General features: G+C 37.6%; 2 protein-coding genes across 2 annotated transcripts; one reads left to right on the forward strand and one right to left on the reverse strand.

Annotated features, from left to right (window-relative positions):
• Positions 1-2,267: 2,267 nt before the first annotated feature.
• LOC593867 (coiled-coil domain-containing protein 43) lies at positions 2,268-7,249 on the reverse strand. Its single transcript, XM_795695.5, has 5 exons — positions 7,027-7,249; positions 6,250-6,340; positions 5,761-5,914; positions 5,003-5,085; positions 2,268-4,391 (listed from the first exon to the last, which is right to left on the reverse strand). The coding sequence occupies exons 1-5, from the start codon at positions 7,198-7,200 to the stop codon at positions 4,204-4,206; spliced, it is 690 nt and encodes a 229-aa protein (XP_800788.3). The 5' UTR covers positions 7,201-7,249; the 3' UTR covers positions 2,268-4,203.
• A 229-nt stretch (positions 7,250-7,478) lies between these two features.
• On the forward strand, positions 7,479-12,324 carry LOC593861 (60S ribosomal protein L19). The gene is made up of 5 exons (XM_793320.5): positions 7,479-7,585; positions 9,534-9,763; positions 10,059-10,179; positions 11,101-11,211; positions 11,809-12,324. Exons 1-5 carry the CDS (start codon positions 7,581-7,583, stop codon positions 11,936-11,938), a joined length of 597 nt encoding a protein of 198 aa, XP_798413.1. The 5' UTR covers positions 7,479-7,580; the 3' UTR covers positions 11,939-12,324.
• The last annotated feature ends 426 nt before the right edge of the window (positions 12,325-12,750 follow it).

A 12,750-nucleotide genomic window follows, 5' to 3' on the forward strand; every position in this document is an offset into this window, starting at 1 on the left:
TAACAGACATAAACTAGATGGAATTTTGACTGTGCGCAGTCGAAAATGATGCCTCCGCCATAGAGCAATTTAAACAATTTTGGAGTTTAAATCTCCAGTGGTTCTTGAGATATCGTGATAACAATCTCAATGTATGGAATTTCATAAGTTGACCTCTATGACCCTTGACCTTTGACCTACGTGCTCCAAAATCTAATCAGATTGTCTTCCTATGGTGATACACACTATCATTAAGTTTGAAGTTTAAATCTCCAGTGGTTCTTGAGATATTATATGGTGATACATACTATCATTAAGTTTGAAGTGAAAATTCTCCAGTGGTTCTTGAGATATCGCGATAACGATCTCAATGTATGGAATTTCATAAGTTGACCTCTGTGACCCTTGAACTTTGACCTACGTGCTCCAAAATCTAATCAGATTGTCTTCCTATGGTGATACACACTATCATTAAGTTTGAAGTTTAAATCTCCAGTGGTTCTTGAGATATTATGATATGGTGATACATACTATCATTAAGTTTGAAGTGAAAATTCTCCAGTGGTTCTTGAGATATCGCGATAACGATCTCAATGTATGGAATTTCATAAGTTGACCTCTGTGACCCTTGACCTTTGACCTACGTGCTCCAAAATCTAATCAGATTGTCTTCCTATGGTGATACACACTATCATTAAGTTTGAAGTTTAAATCTCCAGTGGTTCTTGAGATATTATGATAACAATCTCAATGTATGGAATTTCATAAGTTGACCTCTGTGACCCTTGACCTTTGACCTACGTGCTCCAAAATCTAATCAGATCGTCTTCCTATGGTGATACATACTATCCTTAAGTTTGAAGTTTTTACATCTCCAGTGGTTCTTGAGATATCATGATAACAATCTCAATGTATGGAATTTCATAAGTTGACCTCTATGACCCTTGACCTTTGACCTACGTGCTCCAAAATGTAATCAGATTGTTTTCCTATAGTGATACACACTATCACTAAGTTTGAAGTTTAAATCTCCAGTGGTTCTTGAGATATCATGATAACAATCTCAATGTATGGAATTTCATAAGTTGACCTCTGTGACCCTTGACCTTTGACATACGTGCTCCAAAATCTAATCAGATCGTCTTCCTATGGTGATAAATACTATCCTTAAGTTTGAAGTTTAAATCTCAAATGGTTCTTGAGATATCGCGCTAACAAACTCAATACAAGGAATTTCATAAGTTGACCTCTGTGACCTTTGACCTACGTACTCCAAAATCTAATCAGATCGTCTTCCTATGGTGATAAATACTATTCCCGAGTCTTAAGTTTAAATCTTAAATGGTTCTTGAGATATTGTGATAACGGTCAAACGGGACGGACGTACGGACGGACAACCCGAAAACATGATGCCTCCGGCACCACCTTCGGTGGCGGAGGCATAAAAAAGGTGGACTCAACTCAGTATGCAAATAACCAAATGATTTGATGATTACTGTAAGGGGGGGGGGGGAGACGTATCTCTCTATTAGTCTGACATCTAATGTATTAATTCCATTGTGATAAAAGGTCAACAGAACATACCACATTTATGACAATCAATTTGCATATACATTTACATAAACATAATAAATAAAAGATGGCACTTGAATAATTGAGAAAAGATATGTAACAAGGTAAGCATGTACTCAAAATTACTACCTTTACCTCTAGCAAAATGTATGATGAGTAAACAGAAAAAGGTATTTTCCCATCAGCAACCATGTAATACCTTATACAGTGTATTCATAACTGCACGAACGAACAAACCTTATACAGGGATGCCAGTTTTCAGGCAATAGGCTGAATTCAGGCCCTGGCAAGTTATTTTCAAACCATAGTTTAGGCTTTTTTGTGTACAAAATAGCTCATTCTAGGTGATTTTCAGGCCCTTGGATCAATTCTAACTGGTATCCCTGCTTATATTCATAACCCCTCGCTACTTGAAGTATAGGTGTATTACCAGTAATCATTAAGGTATCTCATTGTGATCAGAATATTGCAATAAAACAAATAATAATAATAAATCTGTTGTTGGCCAGAACGTTGGGGATTGAGGTGAGAATTGAACTGCTTTCACCTGCCAGTTACGATTGGTCTGGTAAAATAGGTGACGTGGCAGATGACCAAGAATCAAGACTAGTACTGAAAGCAGTTCAACTATTGTTCAACTAAAGAAATATTGAGAAATTTTTTAGAACATTTTCTCATCAATCTTTTCAGAAGATTAAAGAACTGGTTACAGTCTTTTCTGCACCTTGTTTTAATTCATGTGAAAAAGGAAAATTCACAATTTGAATAAATCTGACAATCACTGATGATTCCCCCCTCCCCCTTTCATTTTGGAGAATAAAATAGAGAAACATGGGATGTGAAAAGGAAATGTAAACAAACCTGGCACACAAAGCATGATATAATACCCTATAAACCATCAAACCTCAATACAATTGCACTGAATAAATAGCTTTCTTATAAGAGAACAATACTCGACTTCGAAAGTTCAATCACTTTCCAACCATGTGTAACTCTTTTTTTTTCCTCTTCAACATGAAAATGGCAGGGAATGGCAGTTTTTTATCACCCAAAGTAAAATGACAATTTGTCCACTTTCCAGACATGGAAAAATCCAAGGATTGTCATTTGTTGTCCAATACATTTCCAAATTCTAAATACATTGAATTATGACGTTATGAATATAAATTGACAGAACATTTCTCTTTACATGATATTTGGCCTTATCAAAGCTCCAGTAGCTCTGATGTACATGTATGATGTAGTTGGTATTGAATAGACAGTAAAACCAGAATTTGTTTGTGATATAAGCAACAGCTGTTTCCATGACAGCAGACTTGATCAATCGCAAAAACTTCGCGTCGTGTCAGTTGTGATTCCATTATATCAAGGCAGGAAACTTTCCAAACACACTCCTAAATTTTATCCTGGGGTTTACTTGGGTAATGTCCAGAGATTTCAAAAACGATTACATATCATTACTAACCTCATAACCATTTTGGCGAAATTGACCACAAACAATACATGAAACCCATTGAGCGTCTTTTAGGATCACTTTTGTTTGGAAGTGAGAATGGTATCCCACACTTGTAACAAATGATTAGTCAAAGAAAATCATTGAAACAAAAAACACTGTTCTTCTGCATAAATATACCAGTGATATTAGACTAATTACAACAGATGACAGCAAACGACTGTAAGGCTAAGTAGCACCATCGTTCATAAGTATGCTTAGTTCATATTTTCTGACAGAAAAATATAAGTTTAATTACAAGAGGATGAGACTATCAAAGAAGGCATGTCTGCTTTATATCAGGAATAGATCAACTTGAGATGGTATTCTAAAAATGAATAAACTTTATTTACTGAAAGTAAACTACATTAATTGTCGAAACAAATCAAAATGACGTCAGGTCATTGGTCAACGTCTACACAATGCTGGCTGTGTAATGTACTGTTCAGAGAGAGATCTGCACTTCAAAAACATTTCTTTCTTATGTGACAATCAACATAATTTTCTCTATAAAAGAAAACCAATTTGATGGAATTCTGCCCTAAGCATTCACGATATAGGTTCATAACATGGAAGCACTAATAATAAGCATAGAATGAGATGTTTTTCAACGTGCAACTGCAACAAATACATGCGTAAACACGGTTGCAAATGAAGGGGGGGGGGGGGGGCTTTATACGATCATAGCAGATGTAAAGTGTAACACAAGTCAAGAACTGTTGTAGTGTGTACAGAATATCCATCATCAGTTTTTTTTTTAATTGAATGAACATCATCCAACATCCATATTACAACAATTCATTTGAGGAGTATATGTGTAATGAAAAAGAAAAGAATAAATAGACATTACATGTAGTAGTAAATATGCACATGTTTACATCAAATAAACATTTTGTGATCTAGAACATTTCATATGTGACAACTGCCCTGAAGAAGTCTCAATATAAAATGCACAATAATCAACATAAAATGTCATTTTAATTAACAAGATACTGTCAAAATAAGGACAAACATATCCAAATATGGGTATTGGTTGATGTCTTTAAGGCTCGTATCCTTTGATAATGGGCATGTGGGCAACTGCATCAGATATATGGTCAAAAAATAAATACTATGAAAAATGGCATTAACAAAATATCTGATTGTCGAAGTAAGGGACGCTACCTGCGTCTTTCTTGCTTCTGTGTTCGCTTCTTCTCTTTGTCTTTTCTATCTTGTGTCTTCTGCTTCTGTTGTTCTCTCTGTTGCTTATCTTGCTCCTTCTTCTTTGCGCTCTCCACCTTGGATTTCTCTCGCTTCTCCTTCTCCTGTTTATCCACATCCACCTTGTTGGTGTTGCTATATAATACTGATTCAGGAACATGGGGTTAAGGCAAGTTAACCCTTACAATGCCAAAGGTTCATTTTGACTTGTGCAAATCTCTATAGACTGTGTTGGATCATACTCCCTTGTACAGGTATTATTGAGCTCCTATACCTCTCTAATGAAGTTTACCTGACCTACTCTATTCACTCTTGTCAGCAAGAATTAAAAGTGTCCAAAGGCATCTTGGAATCCATCGAACAAATCTCCTGAACAAGAGGTTGTCAAAAAAATCAAAAGGCAAAGTGTATCTACTTGTAATGCATGCCTACATTATAATCCAAGATGGCGGCCCGCATGTTTTGCCTCTCTTCTTGGACCAATATTATTAATTTCAAAGTCATGAAAAGGCACTAAATATCAACAAACGGGTCTACAACAACTCCAAACGACGAAATAATCCCAGTTATGCATTTTTTAAAGGCATTTGATAGCCCAAAACTTGAATATTTCGGCATTAAATTTTTTTTTTTAAAATGTGCAGATTTTTTTCCGATCGTTTTTATCGATCTCACCCGATCTGCTCAAGATCAACCCCCGATCCAATGATCGTTTACAGGCCTAATATGGGCCTTTATGTAGATTTGAAAGGATACAGAAGTCATCCAAGCCTCCTCCCGCTCCTCCTCCTCCGCCACCTTTACCTCCATCATAGTCTGGTTCATAATAATCTTCATCTGTGCATCACTGCAGTCAAGGAATTTTTTCTTTCAAACAAGGACATGCAAAGTCAAATAAATGAAAGAAATGTCTATATTATCACTACTAAACCCTTTTGCCTAGTTAGCATTCTTCACCAGATGATACGACAGTGTAAAACAAAGTCATCTAGAATGTCCACACAAAAATAATACAAAATAAAAATACAAAATGAAAAACGCATTTCCTTTATCAAAAGTGAAATGATTTTATTTTTTTAAACATCTAAAAGGACTTGTTGAAGATAATGGACCCATTTCATAACATTACATTTTTGTTTCTGCTTTTTTTTATTTTCTCTTTTTTTAAAAGTATGCTTCATAAAGATGCCAGGGCTATTTACTTCCTAGAAAGAATGAGTTTAAAAGATTTTGAAAATGTAAATGGCCACTGGTTATAGGTGTCTATGCTAATAAAATTGGCTTCACTTTCAGCCTACACCATTCCAACATACAATGAATGCTTACTTTGCAAGAATACAAATATACAGCTACTTGAAGTAACAAACCTGTCATTCATTCATCAAGATAAAATCAATTACTTTGCAAATAGACCTTATATCTGTAAATTCCAACAATGCTAAAATGTTAACAGAAACTGTTCACACCAGCATTGCTATCACACACACAAAAAAAATGTGTTTCATAAAGGATATTCCTCGCCATCTGAAACTTCAGCAAATCGGGCCAAGAGGGCAGCCTTCTGTTTACTGTCTGTTGGCGTTCTGGTTACCTTGGGAACCTGGGTGGCAGCATGGCGCTCCATGATGGCCGCCATCTTGTCTTCCCCATTCTCTGTTGAGGGGGCATCTGAGGATAAAACATAAAAATTTCATCATTTAAGCATTTCTGTACAAGTACTTTCTGCAGTGTGAAACAGAATGGAATAATATTTACAACAGATGGTGATGATAAAGGAAGTCACACTGAACCTTTTTGATAAGATGATAACATTTGATGATTGATAAGGATGATGTGATAACATCTTAAGACCATATGTATATTAAACAGAAGGAAGACTAAGGTAAAAGTGGAAAAGAGAAAAAAACATGATATCTACTGTAGCCTACTTCGAAATGTATTCATCTCAAACAAGCAGGATTAAAAACTAAGTTGTTATAAAAAATGTGTAATTATATGATTACCTCCATTGACTTGCTTTTCTTCAGAGGCAGAGCAGCTTATCTGTTTCCATTTATGCAAGATTTCCTCGCAAGTTTCTTCAACGGCATCCTCCTAATCACACCCCAAAACAAAAATCAAGAGAAATAGAAATAAGCAAATTCATAAACAGATGAAAGTAGCTTCAAAATGCTAATAAGATATGATCAGACATGACACTATCGCTGCACAGCTGTGATAACGCCATTACGAACGTGTAGATGGCGCACAGTTTTTCCTTCATAATCATTTTGCCTTCGGCGTAGACTAGAAGGGATGAGATTGACGGCAGCGAGAGTTTAACACGGCTTGCAAGATTTTCAACATGGATGTCGATGTTGACCCATAATTTCCTTAAAAGGGACCATTAAACGGATAATTTCAATCAAGTTAGTAAGTGGAACCGATGTATTATAGCCTAGGCCTAATTTAAAATTGGATATGGACGAGGTAAAATGACATTTTGGGGGATTTTGGGGGCATAACAATACGGCCGTGGCAAGTTTGTCATGTTTGTGGGAGGGGCCTAGCGGCTAAAATCTAGCCGTGATATCTTCAACATACGATGGTATAGGCGATCGTTCAGTCTCTATAACCGGAGGTCTAGTGGAGCCAGACGTAGTCTCAGTGGAACAACCGACGATTATAGAGACTGAAGCTTTCGGTCTAACTTACATTTTCACACTCACTTGCTCACAGTCACAACATTGATTCAACATCACAACATTACAACATCATTTGCCACGGATGGGACTTCATACCAATATTCCGCCGAGAATCCCATTCAAGGCTTCTGACTTTTCTTCTTCATTCGAATCATCAGTTTCGACAATGCTGCTTATGTAGCTTCCAAAAACATCCTGATCAATGTTAAGCTGTTCAAGTTTCAAGGAGAGCCAATCTCCAAAACTTTGACAAGCGGCAGCTTCTGCCATATCACCTGAGTCGAGATTTCAGCAGATGGTGTAAAGTTTCGCTGGTCGTAATCACTTACGGTTAGCCTCACTACGCATTTTTGGAGACCATCGTATCAATATTGGTAGCAGCGAATTGTAACAAAGTGCCTCATCACTTAAAGTTTTCCCAAAATAAATACGCAATATGTTAAAAATTGTATATTAACCTTTTTTGAGGAATATACCACAAACGATATATTTTTTAGTAATAATAAAAACTAATTTGGTATATATATCCATCAAATTTATTATTATCTCTGAGTCTTTAAGCCACAAAAAATATAGCTCCGCGGATTAAGCTCCCATTTCAAGCTGTGATACACCTCTCTCTTTTCCTCGTGTGATCTACGTAGACCAAAATGAGGTAACAAGATTGTTAAGAAAATAGGTCTAATAATGCTTTATTGAATAGTTTATTCCCAATAACACTGCATTATATGTTCAAGAAATGCCTAATTATTATTATAATATCTTTATTTAGTGTTGCATTTCCAGAAATTACTCAAAATAACAGTGTTTGTAAGGGTCATGTCATGTCATTCTGCCGGGATCGGAGTCCGTATACATACACGGTCAATATAGATCTAATTTGGGTATGCAGCATGCACTACACTGCGCGAAGTCCAAGCTCGGTTGTGCGAGCGAGAGCGAGCCGCTGTCGCGTTGCTTGCTAGCTACCTACCCAGCCCGCCAGCACCAGCAAGTGTCAAACCATGCCCATGGAGTGTGCTTAATTTACATGCTACCGAGTACTTCAGTCTTCAGTATATAATTGGAAAGGGGTGGGGTTCCGAGAATGATGATTGTCTGCTTAAACGAATGAAATGAAGGCAGACTAATCGTGTCATTCATGAAAAATAAGGATTGTCTGCATTTTTCGTAAACGCAGAAAAATAAGGATCGTCTCCATTTTTGCGGACCTTTTTTTTTTGGCCAAGTGTAGGTTGCCCGATACACGCACTGGAAATGCCAATGCGTAAAACGGACAACCCGGGCATAAAAATAGAGAGTGAACAAAAGGTATTTTATTTTGCAGAATCTTACTCTCGCTTCGCCATGGCGCGAATCGGGAACCCCTAACCCGCAGAGCGCCAAAGAATAAAAACGTCTGCGAAAATGCAGATGTTTTTAGGTCGTATTTTGTCCGCAAATACAAGGATATCCTCGTTTATGCGGATGATCCACATTCTCGGACCAGCGCCCCTACTGCAAATTGAGATTAAATGGGGCTGTCAACCCTCCTGCATTTGGAGGGAGTATCACACCACCACGCTCATTCTCCTGCCGGCCCACCAGCTCGTAGCGGGAGACTCTAGCCAAAACGCCCTTCCTCCAGCTGCTCTCCCGCTATCTCCCGGTTTTGAAAAAACCTCCCGCCGAACGTGTTAAATGAACCAGCGTAGACTACCGTATCTTATTCAGCGGCTGGCTGAGTCGTTGCGAAATCCCCCCCTCCTTTTTTAGAACGCAATTTATGCGGTTAATCCTTATTCTTGGACCAGGTACCCTACAGTAAGAGAAGCATTGCACTCTGAAAACTGAAAGGTATCGATTTCAGTCTTTCAAATCGTTTTTTTTTTTTTGAGGGACCCCTCTTTATGATGCAACACACTTTGAGAGCAGTGAACAGATGAAGGTAAAATAGGCATTTCTTTACAAGAACGGCGGAGCTTTGCTTACAATTCATGTGAATCCTGTTTACATGAGCACATATAGGATTTACATAACAGAAACAGTGACCTCTGCAGGTGATAGCGATGTTGATCCTGGCCAGAACCATGTGTCTGTCTTTGCATTATATGTATTACCAATTTGAATGCAACAACACTTCCCATACTTATCTTTTTCCACTAAACTAATCACTATTTTCATAAAGTAAACATAAAAATATTTCCCCTTTTTTCTGCACAGGAAGTAAGTGCACCCAGTAATTAATGTTAAATTCAAACAAGTCTTGTGTGGTGTGGGCTGAACTTTGATGCATTAAATACATGTAGAAGGTCCCAAAGGTGGCATTCCATTAGCAAGCCTGATGATTTTCTGATTATTTTTTTCCCTTATTTTTTTTGGGGGGGGGGGGGGGTAATTTTTTCTCCAAAAATAGATAATCCCTGAGATCGATGGGAGATGAGGTGCTGTTTTATCATGACTTGCTTGAACGCTTGCATATAAAGCGCTAGGAGTTCTAAAAACTTTTGTTCAACTCTCACTGACTATCGCCCCTGCATTAGTCAAAGTAGAGGATTATATGATGTGAATTAAAGTATGGATCTTATTAGTAACCAATGTTTTTCTCTTCTCTCAAAATACAGTAACCTACGGTTGCAGAAGCGCTTAGCCGCAAGCGTGATGAGCTGCGGCAAGAACAAGGTCTGGCTGGATCCCAACGAAATCAACGAGATCGCCAACGCCAACTCAAGGCAGAACATCCGCAAGCTCATCAAGGATGGTCTGATTATCCGCAAGCCAGTTGCTGTACATTCCAGGGCCAGGGTTCGCAAGAATGCCGAGGCTCGTAGGAAAGGTCGACACAGTGGACGTGGTAAGTAAATGTATGATCAAACCACTGACCACGTTACATAGGCCTTTTGTGATGTTTAAAGATTATAGGTTGGAAAGAATGTTTATGACCGAAGGTTTGATTACATGTACCACAAATTTAGAGAGCAGTTATAATAAAATCTCTACAATTGTTGACTAATTTCTGCAAGGAAGCATTACATGTTACAAATAAAATAAACATTTGTGTTGTTTACTATGAGCCTTGTGAAAAACATAAAAGAGCACAAAATGATTTACTTCTGGATTTAAAAATGCTTTGTTCATTATCTATTCAGGTAAGCGCAAGGGTACAGCCAATGCTCGTATGCCAACGAAAGTGATCTGGATCAGGCGGATGCGAGTCCTTAGGAGGCTACTCAAGAAGTACAGGGAGAACAAGAAGATCGACAGGCATCTGTAAGTGGAACTAAAAAGGTCTTTCTTTGAAATAAAAGTCTGGGCTCCACACAGTTTTTGTCACAGGAGACCAGATTGACATTACAGGGTCTGTGTGCATATGTCCTTACAAGACAAATTTTTGGGATCCAGAGATTCATTTTTTTATGGGGGGGGGGGGGTGAGGTGGCAAGGAGGGGCTTTGGAGCTTGTAAGTGATGGGCTTTTAAGGAAGGGTTGCCAATTTATATGCTTTTTTGGCTGTCTTGCTGTGAAGTGTGCTAAGTATCTTGTGAGTTTGTAATCATAATCATGCAGAAAAGGTATTCTTTTCAGGAAATCTCCTAATTTGTTGTGGTTATCCCTTAAATGTTTGAAAGTTCACTGCATATTTTTGGCATGAGTACCCTTTCCCTGTAAAAGTGTTAACATAAAATTGAAGAAAAGTCATTGCTTTATCTTTTTGTTAAGTACCATTTTATATACATGTAGATGAAGTGTTGAGACAATTAAGTTTTGGTAAAGTTGAAAAATGATCTGTGAGCTTTTGATTCTTTGATATTGCCATGTCAAAGAATATTATGAATGATTTCAATGTTCCATGGAAAGACCTGCTCTTGACATGCCTTCCTATTTCATTTAGAATTATTTTGAGATTTTGGACCCAATTCTGATGCTGCACATTTTTGCAGTCCCATGTATTCACTATTCATATCATGAAAGAGTGCTTTTGATTGATATAGTTAATTTTGCTCTAATTGCTGATTCTAAACCTTATGGTACATGATTGTTTGCATTTAGTACATACATGTACTCATTCACTCAGAATACATCTTGGAAACTTTTCTTCACAATGAAATTGCATATAACCAGAGCTCAACACATCTGATATGTATTTCAAATGCAATCATGCTGATGAGTTGAATGTTGTCTTTGTTGCAGGTACCACGAGCTGTACATGAAGGTCAAGGGTAATGTCTTCAAGAACAAGCGTGTTCTCATGGAGTTCATCCACAAGAAGAAGGCAGAGAACCAACGTGGCAAGATGCTTGCGTAAGTCAAAATGATGAGAAATTTGCCCAAGGTTTTAAAAATATATATATTGAATGCACATTTCTGCTAAAGGCTTCCCTCATAGTAAAAGAATTTACTTGTAGAAGTTTCCTTTTCAGAAAATAATGTTTTATTTGTGCTATAACACTAATTCAAATGTTGAATCCAAAAAGGAGGTGGTGCTCAAATGTTGATAATTTTCTGAAATTTGATATTCTGTAGTCAGGGTATTCAGCTATTCTAGAAAGTTCCCTTTCTTCATTTGTGGAAAGACAGTCTTTTTTTTCTGAGGTCCGAACAGCATAACCTGGATGCTTGGCCTGTAGTGGCATTTCAAACTGGAAATATGTTTAAATAAAGTAATAGTGAACTCCCCCCCCCCCCCCCCCCCCCCCCCCCCCCCCCCCACCCCAACAGGGAAAAATCTGAGAAACTTTTTGTCTTTTGTTTTCATGACGTGCTGGGGACCCTTGTAGTGTGAAAACAGTGTTTTATAAACAGCAATGAAATGTATAAATGATCTCCAGTTCATATACATACAACATGTATGAAACCTGTTTCTGACTCTTTTTTTTTTTTCTGCTTCTTTGTCCACAGCGAGCAGGCCGAGGCCAGGCGAACAAGGACTAAGGAGGCCCGCAAGCGCCGTGAGGAACGTCTCGCCGTGAAACGCCAAGAGTTACTCAAGAGCTTCATCCGTGAAGACGAGGAGGCACCCTCAAAATAGATACACGATTTGTAAATGATTTGGAAAAAACGAAAATCCGCAAGGAGACAAAGCCATGTGCAATTTGTTTCCATGTTTAATCCAGGGTCAATCCCCATCAGCTATTCATCCAAAGTCTAGCTGTCCTTAATATGCTCATTGAAAATATCACCATCAAGAAAATCATGATTTTTATTATTTAATGAACTCAAGATCTCTTTACAAGGACAATTTGCAGCTAGCTAACATTGTTACTATAAGTAAATATGGAATGATATAACATATACATGTATTTATGGAAACTAACGCTACATTTTTGTTTGATGATTATAGCCCTGTATATTATGTGCACAAAATTGATTCTGTGATCTGGGAATAAATGTGTGGTATTGCCTCTTGCACCCAAAGTCCTTTTTTGAACCGATTGCATTTACTTCTTTGTGTCTAGTTATCAATATGAATTTGCACTACACCTAGTACACGTATCAACACTTTAATAATGCTATATTTAATCTATCAAGGTCTGTAAGATCATGAAATAAATGTCTACAGACATAAGGCTTCAGTATAAATGGCCCGCTAAATATTAATTCCCAACCCCACAATATTTGAAGTTTTCAGAGGCATCCCCCTGAAAACTGACCTTTTGAAAACGTTAATTTGGCTGTGAAATGGAAATTAAACCTGGTCTGTGTCATGCGGAAAGCTGGAAAGAATGAGTAAAAGATAGTTGGCGAGATAGAGCAAACCTGGATTGCAGCTTGGCCCCGTTTCATAAAACTTGTTATCAATAACTAATGCCACGATTTCAGTAGCCTATAACAGCTATCGTT

Source organism: Strongylocentrotus purpuratus, unplaced genomic scaffold, assembly GCF_000002235.5.
Source record: "Strongylocentrotus purpuratus isolate Spur 01 unplaced genomic scaffold, Spur_5.0 spur5_scaffold_7, whole genome shotgun sequence".
Lineage (NCBI taxonomy): Eukaryota > Metazoa > Echinodermata > Echinoidea > Camarodonta > Strongylocentrotidae > Strongylocentrotus > Strongylocentrotus purpuratus.

Bases quoted from the DNA above. Each gene is read 5' to 3' on its own strand.
- LOC593861 (XM_793320.5), top strand. The intron at 9,764-10,058 runs GTAAGTAAATGT...TTATCTATTCAG, and splicing joins AGGTCGACACAGTGGACGTG to GTAAGCGCAAGGGTACAGCC. The intron at 11,212-11,808 runs GTAAGTCAAAAT...CTTTGTCCACAG, and splicing joins CAACGTGGCAAGATGCTTGC to CGAGCAGGCCGAGGCCAGGC.
- LOC593867 (XM_795695.5), bottom strand. From the start codon at position 7,200: ATGGCAGAAGCTGCCGCTTGTCAAAGTTTTGGAGATTGGCTCTCCTTG. The intron at 6,341-7,026 runs GTATGAAGTCCC...GGGTGTGATTAG, and splicing joins GGATTCTCGGCGGAATATTG to GAGGATGCCGTTGAAGAAAC. The intron at 4,392-5,002 runs GTATCCTTTCAA...TTCCTGAATCAG, and splicing joins AGGAGGCTTGGATGACTTCT to TATTATATAGCAACACCAAC.